The 13,404-nt window shown below is 43.5% G+C and overlaps 1 protein-coding gene across 8 annotated transcripts in view; it reads left to right on the top strand.

The window, feature by feature from the left end:
• The window catches only part of PHACTR1 (phosphatase and actin regulator 1), a 585,520-nt gene that overhangs the window by 296,964 nt on the left and 275,152 nt on the right, over positions 1–13,404 (top strand). For 2 of the 8 annotated variants that reach the window (XM_077998523.1, XM_015135538.3), the window contains exon 1: positions 7,562–8,147. In XM_077998523.1, the coding sequence (XP_077854649.1) occupies positions 7,895–8,147 (253 nt within the window). In that variant the 5' untranslated portion in view covers positions 7,562–7,894. 8 annotated transcript variants of the gene reach the window in all.

Here is a 13,404-nt window from a genome sequence, read left to right as displayed (position 1 = left end):
GGCCAATTATCATTAGCTGATGGTGAGCTTTTGTTAAACAGCCCTGAGGGATTCACTACAATGTAGATACAATCCCAGCCCTAAAAGGATCACATCAGCCAGTACACAACTGCAGTCTGTTTTAAAGATTAAAAGAGCAGGGATCTGCCAATACAGATGATAGATAAGAACCTATGCATCCTATTTTTATCCCTGTTCTATTTACCACCAGCAGCGATGCTCGGCATGGCAGCCAAGGTTTCTATGTCCTGTGCCTGTAGTCTGATAACCTTTCTTGGTTGTGTTTTATGATGCCATATGCTCTCTCCTAAAATAGTGCTGAGGGTCCTCTGAAGAAAAACTACCTAGCCGCTTTCTCAATGTCAGAGGAATGTTTAGAGACAGAAAGGTGAGCTTTGCTGTAAACTCATTTTGACTCAGAGTTCTACTTGGCCAAATGCTAATTGTGTGACCTGGGAAATTCATTTAATCTCACTGAACTTCTGTTTTGTGAAGTGTAAAAAGTGGAAATACTACTTCCATCTTGTGATATTGGTATAATGTTTAAATAAGGTGATACATACACACCTTATATTAAATAAGGTGATATATACACAACTTATATTAAAGAAGGTGATATATGATACACACACACACACTTCTCATTGTTTTATTAGTCTTGATAGGCTAGATTGTACTGCAGTGAAAACAACTCCTAAATTTCAGCAGCGTGACACAACACAAGTTTGTGTCTCATACTACAGGACTGTTGTGGGTCGTTAGGTAGTCTGAGCTGATCACTGCCTCACTTCAGAACCCAAAGGGAAGCAGTAGCTGCTATCTTGAACTTCAGCTATCATTTAAAGGTTGGAATGGCCCCACTCACAAAGGGTTCTGGCTGTGCCAACTGCAATCCTACCATGTGCCTGAAGACAGCAAGTCAGAAATATTTGGAGGGCACTAGTAATGTCTACAATATCTGTTTCACAAAAATGAGATCATATTATAGTCAGTTTTGTGAACTTTAATTTTCTCATTTAACAACATATTGTGGAAATTCTTCCAGGTCCACTTATTTAGGTCTAACTCATTCTTTTTAGTGGCATCATGCTATAAATATACCACAATTTATGAAGTCATTCCGTTATTGCTGGACTTCCCAGCTGCTTTATTTTATTTTATTGTAATATAAACACACTTAATACCACCTTTATATTCTGGTACTTTTATGACTATAAGACAAATATCTAGAAGTGTCTAAATCTGCCAAAAAGAAGAACGATTTCAAGAAGAAAACATAAGGCTGTGTTTATCCGTCTATAAATCTCATTTAGAATGGGATTTATAGTTGGGAGCAAAATGTAAAGAAACTGAATACTTTGGAACAACTAGAAGTCTCACTAATCTCTGATAATTTTCAGCCTCTACCTAATCTCTCTCCTATTTATCCCCAGACATGAGCAGCAATACCTGATCCTAAATTTATTAACTTAGAATAAGAGTCTTCCTTGGATATTAGTAATATAGGCTTTAAAGATGCTTGATGTTACAAGACTTTGCAGAAAAATTTCCACCATACCTGATCTTCTTTCTGTCATGGCCACAACAATGGTATTCACTCTGAGAACATGGCCTATTTTGGAGAAGATCCTTTTTTTTTTTTTTTTTTTTGAACTTAAGAGCTAGTCTACCCCAGCCCTCTTCTCTTCAGTGGTAATGCGGAAAGAGAAAGGAGTCTTCCAAAGTAATGTTTCAATCAAAGAACTACAGGAATCATATTCTAGATAGTTCTCCCTCAATTACCTCTTTCTCCACCTGTTTTATCTAAAGTGATTCCAATCTTCCTTCTCATCATGTTGCTATCTGCTAAGTGTTCACAGGATAATTTTCACAGAGCAATCCCCTTAGTAAGCATAATTATCATAAACCTAGAAGTAAAACTACTTTCCATTCAAAGTTTTAGGGAAACAACCCTCATCTAAAATAAACAAATAAAAAATAAAAAACAAAACCCCACTTAACACAAAAAAACTGCTCACACATTTAGATATTTCAACTAGATTGTTTTACAGAATTGTTTCTGTAAACCCCTTGTCCACTAACCTCTCCCTGGGGCTTATACCAAAAGTCTGCCAGATTTGATCAAGAGATAATAAGGGAAAAGCTAAAGCCAAAGGATCTTTCGCTTGAGGCTTCAAATCACAGTTGGCAGAAAAACACTGTGGTGGAAAAGCCTTACTTGTGGGGCAATCAAAGCTTGTCAATCATATGCAGGAGTGACATTCAAAATGTTTAATAACTAGACATATAAGAGTCAGAAAGAATATTCAGTCTATTAGAACAGATGCCAGCCATAAACCATTCATACAGTGGACCAGTGCTCAGGCCCTGAATATGACCTCCACTTACATACCCCTAAATTTCCTAAAGAATTTTCACTAGCCATTCACAGCAAGCTCTGATCACATCTCCTTGCTCAAAATATAAATGTATTACACCAAATATGAGACAGCCTGGAAGCTATATCTCCTCTTAATCATAGTCTTCTCTTCCATTCCTTTCCATACTTCCAGTCTAGCATCTGCAAAAAACTAACAAAAAACTCAAACCAAAAAATACCCCCAAAACAACAACAACAACAACAACACACACACACACAGCAGCAGTGCTGCACCATTCTGTGTCCATGAACCATTTGGAAGTACTTTTTAACCTTGTTCTTAACCTACACTTTGTAGATGAGCTTGCAGTTCTGGTTTTAACATACTGCACATTTAGAGAAAACCTGGAAAAATATAGATGCTATTCTTGTAATAAGAATATCACATATTGTTAATGTTTAGGGAGCGTGTTTTTCCTAGGGATGATGTAACAAATTATCCCAAAGTTAGTGGCTTAAAACAACAGATATTTATTCTCTCACTCAGTTCTGGAGACCAGAAGTTCAAGTTCAAGGTGGACCAAGATCCCTCCAGAGGCTCTTGGGGAGAGCCTGTTCCTCCCCTTCCTCCAGCTTCTGGTGACTGTTGGCATTCCTGTGGCAGCGGTGTCATTTCCCGTCTCCAAGTCCATCTTCACATTGTGTTCTCCTCCTCTGTCTGTGTGTCTCTCCCTTGTGTGCCTTTTATAAAAAGCACTTATCACTGGATTTAGGACCCATGCAGAGAATCTAGGATGATCTCCTCATCTCAAGATCCTTAACTTAATTAAACCTGCAAAGACACTTTTCCCAAATAAGGTCACACCCATATATTCCAGGGATTTGACAGGGACATATCTCTGAGAGAGGCGGACACCATTCAACCCACTGCAGGGCGGAGAGGAACAAGAAAGGAGACACAGAAGCAGGGCAGACGTTGAATGAATAGCTTGAGTTCAAATCAAAGAAAAAATACTGAGAGAGGAAAAGAAGATTTTTATAACAATCTTTTCTTACATTAAATATGTGTAGTAATTTCTATCTGAGTACACTTCCATTGCTTTGCCCTGTGTTGACCTTAATATTTTGTGTTTCTGCTGTGTCTTTTCCCATAAGAGTGAAAGCATTTTTGTGAGCATTTTAAATTTTCTATCCTTAATTTTGATTGTAGGTTTCTTTAAAGTCTCCTAATAGCTGGGCATTAAAATTGGGGAGGAGCATAGGCAGGTAGAAAGCAGAACAAAGCCTCAGTTCACAGGAGATCACACACTGCTTCTCACATTCAGACTTGGGGGATTTCAAGGTCTACAGTTGCCCTCACATCAGCCTAATGGTGGGATCTTCTGGAAAAGTCAATTTGCTGGCTGTAACAGGTCCTGCCAGGCCAATGGCTGCCCATCCTTGACCTCCCCACCCCATGAACTCCTAGTTTGCGAGCTTGCAGTCTCCCTACACTACCACCACCGCCACTACCACCCTCTGTCCCCTACTGCTTCAGATCAACTTTCCCAGGGGACTCCTCCTGCATATACGCCATCTCTTCCACAATAATCACTGCAGAAATCCCTTTACATATGGCCCACCCCACACCCCCGATGTTAAATTCATAGATCTCCGTGGCTACTCCTGGTTACAAATTTGCACATGTTTTCAGCTCGGTGTCTCCTGTTATTCTTATATGCCCTCGTATTGAGTGCACCCTCTTTCCCATTAATTTCTTTTTTTTTTTTTTTTTTTTTTTTTGAGACGGAGTTTTGCTCTTGTTGCCCAGGCTGGAGTGCAGTGGCACGATTTTGGCTCACTGCAACCTCTGCCTCCTGTGTTCAAGCGATTCTCCTGCCTCAGCCTCCTGAGTAGCTGGGATTACAGGTGTGGGTCACCATGCCCCACACTAATTTTTTGTATTTTTAGTACAGACAGGGTTTCACCATGTTGGCCAGGCTGGTCTCAAACTCCTGACCTCAGGTGGTCCACCCGCCACAGTGTCCCGAAGTGCTGGGATTACAGAGGTGAGCCACCCACCCAGCCCTTCCCATTAAGTTTCAGGTTCCATGAGATCAAGAATCCTATCCACGACTTATTTTGGAATGAAAATATGCGTTGCTCTGGTAGGCTGATTTCTAGAGGGTGCATCTGAAACCTCAATATGCATCCAAATCACCCGGAGGTATGGTTTAAATGCAGATTCTGGGCTAGAGCTTGAAGTGCTGCATTTCTAACAGGCTCGCAGGTACCTGGAATCTGCTGGTCCTGGGGGTCATATTTTGGGTAGTGGGGTCTTAGAGCACTAAACAAGTCTCACAAGGGGATCTGCAAGTTAAGTGTATCCTAAATCAGGGATGGGAAGGAGACTGTCATACAGCTAAGTGACGCTGAGCGCGATCACAGGAGCTCATCCTCATTTAGATCATCTTGGTAAAAAAAAAAAAAAAAAAAGTAAATAAATAAATAAATGCTACAAGGAAATAATAATAATGGACACCAGTAGTGATTCTTCACTGAGGTGGCATTCAGGGTACAGAGCAGAGTCAAGAGGAAATGCGGGACAGTGTGCACATCAGCCCTGCTGCCCGCTGAGGCAAGGAGGTGGTGCTGGAAGCCACCTTCCAAACTGCTGCCCACACTAAGCTATATTCCATCCTGGGCCCTTCTTCACACACCTTCTGTTGTAACAATAAGAAATGGCACTTCTTAGCTTCTGAAACTTAAGCGAATCATTCTCGAATTCAATCTGAGACACTAAAAGGCACACATCTGCTAAGAACAGCATGGTCTCATACAACTTTCAATGGTGATGGAAGTGTTCTACAATCTGCCCTACCCAATGCAGTAGCCACTAGCCACGTGTGGCCATTGAGCATGTGGATTGTGGTTAGTGCAGCTGAGGAACTGAATTTGAATTTTATTGAATTTTAATTCATTTAAATGTAAACAGTCACATGTTGCTAGTGGATACTATATTGGACAGCACTATCAGAGGCTGCAAACTCAGGGAGGACAGTTTAGAAAGATGGATCCTCAAACAAGAGAAATGGCTCTCCCAGGTAAACTTTGTGGCTTTTATACACTTAACTTGAACAAAGGGCCCCTACAGCCCAGGGCACATCCCTTAATATTTGAGGCTTAGCTGGTGGCTCTGTCAGTTTTTTTGTATGACACAATCACAATGCCTGATGGCCAATTAAGATAGAAACATACAGAGCCCCTTAGTATTCTGCAAGGGAATAAAAGATTGCTTCACTCTCAGTTGCTTTAATAAGGTCAGATGGGGTTTCTGCAGGTCCACTGTTCTAACCTGTGGGGCAGAGAGTAAGTCGGAAAAGGTATGCAATTTAAAATACACATTTAAGGAAACATGTTCTTTGCTGGTAAATACACAACCTCCTCTTTTCAGAAGGGAGTTAAGGGATGATAGTTTGGGAGAGGGGCCCAAGGAATTACACAAGAGAATAACAAATGTTTGCTCAGAACACAATGCAGTAAATTCCCTGGTGCACTCAACCAGTATTACAAACAGGTCTTTTGTAACCTCTAAGATGAGGCTTATAATTAGCCAGGGACCAAGTGACATGAATCTGACATGAGCAGGCGTAGTGGATTCACCTGTGATCGGCCTGGCTGGGAATCCAGTAAAAGGGGGCGGTTGCTGAAGCCCTCAATGGGCACCAAGAGGGATCGAGATCTAATTACAGAAACCTGCATTCTACGTCCATCCCCCTCTGGAGGAGGCGATGGCAGCTGGACACTGACTTTCCGAACTCCAGAATGAAAATGAAGCTCTTATCGTGCTGATTTGTGCACACTATTTTGCAGATGAGAAGTAGTAGAAATGATAGAGTGGTAGCATTGGAGTGATCAGAAGCTTATTGTAATACAGTAATTTAATATCCTCAGTGGATCGTTGACCCTGTTACCTGTGAGGCAACTGTATGTGTAGAATTTGCCCGGTTGGAGGAGAGACTAGCAAAGACCTGCCTTTTGTGGAAGAGGCAGTGACAGGGAATTGTGAAATTAGCTTTGAGGAAGTTCCTAGAAACAACTGGTAGTGACAGTGCATTCTTTAACTGACATTATTCTGGTAGGTTGGAAAAGAGGACAAGGGTGTGACTCAGAGTGAATGCAGTAGGGTAGAAAGAACACAGGCTTGGGGGCAGACACACCTGGCTGTAAACACCTGTTTCTCCATTTATGCTTTGCATCAAAGTCACCTGGGGAGCTCGTTAAAGGTACAGATTCCTGGACCCTGCACTGACCTACTAAATCAGAATATCAGGATTTAGGGCTCTGTAATCTCTATTTTTAAAATAAGCACACAAGGTGATTGTGATCTAGGCCTTCTCTAAGCCTTAGTTCTCTAAAAGGTGATATAGGATTGGCGATATCTGAGTCGGGATTGTTGTGTGAATTGGTGGTTTTTAGAAATAGCATGATTTTAATAAGGCACATCCGTGGCTGAAGAATAATATTTACAAGTTATTGAGCTTTGATTTGTTCTGCATGGTTCGTTAAAGGCACTGTTCTCCCTGCAATGCCAGCTACTCAGGAAACTGAGGCAGGAGGATCGCTTGAGCCCGGGAGTTCGAGGCTGCAGCGAATTGTCATTGTGCCACAGCACTCTAGCCTAGGCGACAGAGTGACAGCCGATCTCTAAAAACAATTTTTTGTTTGTTTGTTTTTTAAAGAAAAGACCCTGTTCTCCCTTTGGAAAGCCTGGTAGATGTCCCTTGCTTTGCTAAGCCTTAGTTACTGTGCTAAAACAGCTGGAGAGTGATTTGACCAAATTAGCTGACAGTCCCAAAGTCGCAAATTGTTGTTTCTGAGTCTTGATAAAATCAGCATTTTATTTTCCTTTTTAATGACCCTGGCGTTAAACAATCTCCTTCGGGTCGGAGAATTTCTATGGGAGGTGAAAACATCAATTATGTTGTAACAGGTTGTCTGCTCCAGTGAAAGTCAAGGGCTATGGGTTGGATCCGCTGGAGAGGGTAATTTGCTGTGGCCCTGGAGGGGCGCTTGCACCCGAGGGCTCCCAGCGCAGCGCTTTCCGTGTGAAACATTTTGCTTTCATTCGGCAGCTTTAGGCGTGAAGAAAAGGGGGAGGGGGTTGGCGTTCCGCCCTGGAGCTCTTGAGAGTGAAGGTAGCTGCAAACCCGGCAGGCTCTCAGTAGCTGGTGCTGAGATTTCCAGAGGGGTGGGGCCTCCAGAGGAGGATGTGCACGTGAGACCCCAAGAGAGGTGGGAGTGGAGCGTCTCAGGTAGAATCGAGGAGCGCCCTGCGTGCCACCGCCTCCGGCCTCGGGATCCGGATTGGCTCGGGCAGCGAGGTCGGCGAGGTCAAGACCCTTTCGGCGCCCTCCCCGACCCGCCCCGCCGCGGCGGTGCTTATGTAGAGCGACCGGCGCGGGCGGGGCGGGGGCATGCTGGCGAGGCCGAGGGGCGCGAGTGGCAGCGCGCGGGGGCCGGAGCAGCGCCCGGCCCCGGGCGCCCGGGGACCGGATGGCGGAGCCCACGCGCGCAGCGAAGCCGGGGAGGTTTGCGCTCCGCTCGCCGCGCTGCAGGGAGGGCGCGGTGCCAGGCGCGAGCGCCGAGAAACCAAAAAAGAAAGCTTTTTATTTGCTGAGGATGAAGCCCCTGAAGGAGCCCGCCCCCAACAACAACAACAACGTGTCCTTTGTGATCCACTGTCAACTAGGCAAGGAGATCAAACACATTTGCAGCAACTGCAGTCGGGGGGAGGACGCCCGGGACGGTGAGTGCCGGGGCCCGTCGGGGCGGCAGCGGCGAGCGCGGGAGGCGGGGAGGTGGTTCGGGCTGTCTCAGTTTGGGGGCACCGTCGGCGTCTGTCGCCTGGAGAACTGCGGGGACATCCGCACTCCACCCAGACATGACACCCGCCCGCCGAGCACTTTGCAGAGTGACACCCACAGCCCAACCCGGGCTCGCAACCCTGTACATCCCATTGATGTATATGGTCCCCAAAATGAGGGTTTTGAAACAGTTAAAAGAGCAAGTCTGGGATTTTCATTTGGAAGCCGAGGCTTAGGCGATTTGTCGGTGGTAAAAGAGCTGACTCCTGCTTTTTCCTTCCATGGGCTTCTGAACTGTTGCCCCGTCCTCGTATTATGATGGGATACGGGGTTTGCTGGGCTGCGTTACGGACATGGGCTTTCTTCGGGTGGCATCAGTTTGGAGAGGCGGTTTGGCGGCGGCGCCCAGAGCCCTAGAGACTTGTGGAGTTGTTGAATGATGCCTGTTTAGAGTAAAACATGGCTGTGATTTTTGGAGTGCCGCTGCTGGTCCCTGCTGGAATGATGCCCGAAGGCCAACATGTGGAGAGGTGGGGGAGGGGGCGCGCAGCGGCATCTTCCAGGTGAGCCTGGGCGTGTGCGAGCCAGAGCTCCCGCAGTCTAATCTGAAACAGGGCAGTGAAGGGGTGCCGGGCTGCTAGCGACTCTGGGCAGGAGGAGCCCAGAGCGAGGGACAGCTGACGCGGACGAGGCAGAAGCCTCTGCAGCTGTGGACGCCCCGGTGTGGCTGTGCATTCGCGCGAGCCTCCAGGCGGTTCCTGAGCAGCTCACCGAACAGGCTCTGCAGGGCCGCTGGAGGTCATGGAAAAGTTTTAGGCAGCAGATTTTACATTGAAAGCCTTAGCTACTGGCCGGCCTGAAGCTCATCTCCATGCCTGACACGCACACCTGCTTGGGCAGGCAGATTTTCCTATCACCTAGGCAGGTTTTGCTGTTCCTTTTGGAAGAAGAAACATTACTTAGGATCCCTCCCGTTCTTAGTCAGCCTCTGAAGTGCAGAGTAATGAAATGACTCTGGCTTGGCTAATGTCTTTTCAAAATTAGAGTCCTGCTAGCGTCATTATCGTTTTCTTTGATTAAACTGCAAGAGAGGCTGTGCAGGACACCACCAGGCATCCAAGAGGAAAACTGGGACGGCAGTGGAGGAAGGCGCACCCACAAAACACATGAACGCCCCTGCTGTTAGGTGTAGGGGGGATATATGTTTCTGAGGGGCACACACTGACTGACATGTGTTGGTTACTATATCAGCTGATAACATCGAGACCTATGGAATACAAATGGATTAATCAGATGACCCAAAGCCAGACCTTTCCCATGTAACGCAACAAAGCTTGATATGCAGGCTAAAATGGTTATTAAATGTCAGTTGCTGTCTTGACTGAATTGCTGCCCAAATGGGCTGCTTCCACAACCCTGGGAGTTTACTTAAATTAGCGTCTGTAAATGCTGCTCCGGTAAGGAAAGGTATATGTCCATACTCAAGGATGTGTGCTTACAAATGTCATTATGAGTGCTGTCACTGGTAAATGAGGTATACCCTGTCAATGGATACACGTACGTATTTTAACCTACAGCACATAGTTCTTCTTGAAACGTGCGTCATCTCCACAGCCTCACACATTTCAGAATGTCCCAAGGAGCTATGTATGGATGCTCACATATTACCTGATAGGATTATTTACCCTCAAAGGATTCTTAAGTGGGGAATTATGTTATAGTGCCTCATTTTTACCTAATTTCATACTGCTAATCCTGCCAATCTATTGTGTGGTGCACTCATTTAATCACCAAAATGGAATGAGGTCAGGAGCTTAACCCTTCTTCTTTTACTGCCAGAAACCAAAGCAGCACTGCCCACTGTGGAAGTTCCAATAAATTTCACTTTGGGCAAAGACTGCCCTCCCATGATAGTCTGCAGGGAGTGGATGTTCTTTTGGATAAATTCTCTACAAGCAGTTTGCAATTTGAGTCATATTTTCTACATGCCAGGAGCACCAGCTATTTTAAAACATTTGTATGCTCAAGATCATAGTGAGGCAAACAGATTTCCCCAACATCCTGTTTGCTCAGGCTCTATAGAGGAAGGTGCTTCTCAAGGAGAGGCACACCTGTATTATGTCCAGTACCGTAAGTGTGCCAGGTTCTTCATTCAGCACTGAGTAGGCCACTTGGTGGCACCCACAGAAAATGCTGGTACAGCTTGAAAGCCCTTCTAGAAATTTTACACAGATGAAATTTTACAAAGGTACCGTTCACTGAGTTTCTTTCACACTTAATTTCTTTGCATGTGAAATCATTATTTAAAGCATATTTTAATAACTTGCAGTTTAAAGACAATCTATAACTAAAGAATAAACTTTAAAGGATAAAATATTTCTGGCTCTTGAGAGGTATATAAAAGGTGAAATTACATTTCAGCAATTATCTTTTTACTCGAGTTTTTTTTTTTTTTCCTGATATCTACTAACTAGTATTAAAGATGTTTTGCTAAGCTTATTTTAAGTAATTCTCTATTGTTAAGAAACCATAGAACACAATTCACCATTAATGGCCAAAGACTGTGTTTCCTTCCATCTTTGCTGTTTTGGTTCAATACTAAAGCCATTTTCAGGTGAGGAAACAAGCTTACATAGGAAAGCCACACAGTAAATACAGGGGAAAACAAAGACTCACACTCTCATCTGTTTCACTTTAAAACCAAGACGCGGCCGGGTGCAGTGGCTCATTCCTGTAATCCCAGCACTTCGGGAGGCTGAGGCCTGTGGATCACTTGAGGTCAGTAGTTTGAGACCAGCATGGCCAACAGGGTGAAACCCTGTCTCTACTAAAAATACAAAAATTAGCCAGGCATGGTAGCACATGCCTGTAATCCCAGCTACTAGGGAGACTGAGGCAGGAGAATTGCTTGAATGCAGGAGGCAGAGGTTGCAGTGAGCCAAGATCGCACCATAAGAAGCGAGACTCTTATCTCAAAAAAAGCCACAATAACCAAGACGCTTTCCACTGTACCATCAAGTTGATTGTTTTTTAATGGCCATTTATCTCTGCCACCTACACTGAATGTGGAACATTAGGTATTGTTGTGTCTGTTTATATCTGTATGCGTGTGTGATATATACATGTGCAGTCTCAACAAGCTAGGTTTATTATAGTAAAGAATTAGAAGGAATTGCAGAATTTTCTGATGCATTTTTTTTCCCCCACCTTACCTACTTGATAGAGAGGCTGACTTTAGTGGGAATAGAGAGGAATTTACAACCAGGTAGATTAGAAGTTATGGACATCGTAAAGCCATAAGAAACATAGCTAAGTCATCACTGAACTTATATTAGAAGTTAATAGGAGAATATGATTTAATTTACAAATAGTTAAAAATGAAATTTAGAGAAAATCGATTCTAGAAAGTGAAGTATTTATGTATTTAATTTCAAACGCGTTTCTATTTTCATTTGAATTCGTTTTGAGTCCATTAATAGTGAGGAATAAGTTCAGGAATTATAATATATGTAATAATTATGTATTAAGATGTAATTTCAATAGAAATAAAATATTTTAACAGTTTTTAAAAATATCTTGAAGCCTCTCAGTCTTATTTTATAATGACACTTAATAAAATGATGGATTTAGAAACAAGACATATTGATTGCAACTGCTACTCAGTGCCTTTTACATGTAATTAATCAGTAGATCACAGTTGTCTTCATTTTACTATATATGGTTCCTATTTTTTAAACATTTATATAGAAATTTACTAATCCGTGGACATGCTAGATGTTTTCCCAAGTTTTGTTTTAGGGATTAGAAATATTTAGCGTATTTTCTAATGGATTCCAATGTGAACTTTAGGAATAACAATTTGTCATACTATTTTTCTGCTGTACTGACTGTAGAGTTCATCCATCAAGACAGCCTTTTAGGAGAGAATGCCCTGGGAGTTTCTGTGGGTCACCTGCCTCATTTTGCAGGTGAGAAAATGAAGATGCATAAGGATTAAGTGAGCAGTCTACCAGGGTCAAACCACCATTCTGTATCAGGGCTGCTAACAGAACCTGTCCTTGAAGAGGGAAGCAGTTTTCAACTGGGGTTCACAGCTGGATCCTGGAAATGTCCTGCCTGTTTTCAGTGTCTCCTCTGCTTGCTGGTTGGGTGGTTTGGGGATATTACTATTTTAGTTGTGAGGATTAAATGAGATATTTGGTACAAAGCATTTAGCATGGTGCCTTGCAAGAGAAAGTGCTTGAGAAACATTAGCTGCAATTGCTAGCGTTTGTACTGTTACCCCCCAAGTCCAGTTTTGCCTTGGGCATTTCCCCCTGCTATACTGTGCTGCTTTGCCTCTTCTGTAATTAAACTTCCTTGGATTGAGTCCAAGATGAGAGCACCCAATTCTTCTCTATATTTAAACATATTTTTCTAACAAGACAAATAAGGTAAGGGTCAGATTGAGGACACAGTGGTAGGTTCCACCCTGGGCAGGAGAAGGAAGGTCAGAAAAAGCCTCTCAGAGTTTCAGAAGCAGTTCAGATTGCATCCACTTCCAAAGGAATTGAGATTGCAAGTACCAAAGATGGCACAGGGTTTTTAAGCAGAGACGATGTGATCAACTCATCTGTTTGTTTGTATATTTATTTATTTGAGATAGGGCCTCACTCTGTTGTCCAGGCTAGAGTGCGGAGGCAAAGTCATGGTTCAGGCTATCCTTCCACCTGGTAGCTGGGACTACAGGCATGCACTACCACATTGACTAATTTTTGTGTGTATGTGTGTATATATATATATATACATTTTCTTTTTGTAGAGACAGGATTTCCCCCACGTTGCCCAGACTGATCTTGAACTCCTAGGCTCAAGCAGTCCACCAGCCTCAGCCTCCCAAAGTGCTGGGATTACAAGCATGAGCCACAGTGCCTGTGGCCTTTTAAAAAAAGGCCCTTTTAAATGCCCTTTTAAAAAAAGTTTATTATGAAAAATTGTACACATATGTGAAAGTAGGCGCAATAGGATAATTAATCCCCATAGGCATATCACTCAGATTCCCCCACTCTTGTATTACATTAAAGCAAATATAAGTGAGTTTTTACAATGGTGTTGCTGTTAGTGCCTAGGCAAGGACTAGACAAGACAAGGACCCAGCTCCATGCTGCTTATAGCTCAACAAAAGATGTTTCAAGACCTTGAGCAGCCAAAAGACCAAGA

This window comes from Macaca mulatta, chromosome 4 (assembly GCF_049350105.2).
Source record: "Macaca mulatta isolate MMU2019108-1 chromosome 4, T2T-MMU8v2.0, whole genome shotgun sequence".
NCBI lineage: Eukaryota > Metazoa > Chordata > Mammalia > Primates > Cercopithecidae > Macaca > Macaca mulatta.
Note: the sequence above shows the minus strand (reverse complement) of the source record. Positions and strands in the feature narration are given on the sequence as shown.